This window comes from Frankliniella occidentalis, unplaced genomic scaffold, assembly GCF_000697945.3.
Source record: "Frankliniella occidentalis isolate FOCC.00 unplaced genomic scaffold, Focc_3.1 Scaffold28, whole genome shotgun sequence".
In the NCBI taxonomy this organism is placed as follows: Eukaryota; Metazoa; Arthropoda; class Insecta; order Thysanoptera; family Thripidae; genus Frankliniella; species Frankliniella occidentalis.
This window is the reverse complement of record NW_026267158.1, coordinates 1,774,954-1,776,334: the sequence shown is the minus strand read 5'-3', so window position 1 is coordinate 1,776,334 and position 1,381 is coordinate 1,774,954. Positions and strand designations below refer to the sequence as shown.

General features: G+C 47.6%; 1 protein-coding gene across 1 annotated transcript in view; it reads right to left on the bottom strand.

The window, feature by feature from the left end:
* The window catches only part of LOC113208597 (2-aminoethanethiol dioxygenase), a 1,795-nt gene extending 697 nt beyond the window's left edge, over positions 1 to 1,098 (bottom strand). Inside the window, exon 1 of the mRNA XM_052265616.1 lies at positions 26 to 1,098. Coding sequence (XP_052121576.1) covers positions 26 to 765 — 740 coding nt within the window. The 5' untranslated portion in view covers positions 766 to 1,098. The remainder of the gene's footprint in view (positions 1 to 25) is intronic.
* Between the last annotated feature and the right edge of the window lie 283 nt (positions 1,099 to 1,381).

The following is a 1,381-nucleotide window of genomic DNA, read 5'->3' as shown; positions in this document are numbered from 1 at the left end:
TATCTATTTTTGAGAAAATGAAGGCCTAAGCGGGTTAGATATTCCAAAATGCTGTTGAATTCTGGGTCCCTTGTATTCCCCTTTCACAGTCCAATAATCTTCAGGAGGACGAATTTCCTCCAGTCTCACTAAGTTTTCTTCATCAGTTCCTCCAACCAAACCACCTTCTTGATAATAATTGCAAACATTAAGTTCATGTCCTGGTCTTCTTGTGAAGTATGGTGGTGACAAGATGTCAAGGAAGGCAGCTTCACCGTTCAAAGCGATGATAGAATGAAAATTGCGCTCACTTGGAGTGAGCACGCATGCTGGATCACCTTTACATACATCCATTGTTTGTTTACTGGTCTGGAGAATAGAAGCTCCAGCTATTTTCCGCTCGTAGCCCTTAAAAGAGTAGCTGTTAATGCGAACACATCCTTTGATGACTTTCAAAATGCCAATCATTTGTGGATGATCATGAATTGGCATTTGCTGATCTTTGTGTAGCACAAAAACCTGCATTGTGGCAATGTCACTGTCACATATGTGTATATTTCCCACAGCCTCTTCATTCCTAAAACCTTGATGTTGCCGCATTTCTGACAAAGATTCTTCTAAAGAGATGTCTTCTGCTGTGAGGGCATCAACCTGACGTTTCATCACAGCAAAGCTCTCGTCCTCGTAGTGGACTGCTCCACCGGCAGTCCATCTAAATGTGTCCAAAACTTGTCTCCACAGTTGCTCAATTCTGGACTGACCACCTGCATGCCTTAGGGACGCCATTTCAGAAATAAAACAGGTATTTACACGTCTGCTAACCTCCCCTAAAAAGCCGCGTCCTGTCCCCTGCCGCTCCGCTTTTAGCTTTGAGTTACCGCGTCGAGATAGCAGACGACGCCCGAAAGTTTGGAGACTTCACAATTTCTGCCCATGCATCACTACGAGCACATGCACACATGACAAATGACCCAAGATGAAAGTCGAGACATAAAATCTCGTTCACTAACTGTCTGATTTTCTGCTGTCAAATATCTTTGAACACAGCAGGAACACAGCACAGACAGCCGACCGACCACTGTCTAAAACAACAAAAACAAAGACAGTTCACGGTGCGGCTCGTCATGGCGCGGCCGCGAGGCTGCGGCCGCTGCCGGCGGCCCAGCAGCGCGGCAAATACGAACGTGTTCTCAGATCCAACAGCTCGATCAGGCAGGATCGATGACGTGCTTCTCGGACTTGGGGCCAGGCCAGGGTGGCGGGGTGCCTTGAACCGCAACCCGCGGCCTCCGACACAGCATTCCACGATGGGAGTGAAATTTTGACGAGTAACGAACCAACAAAAGTTTACGCAGTGACTCGTCGACCCATAGTGGCGGTGCTCATGACTTCTGCCTCACTT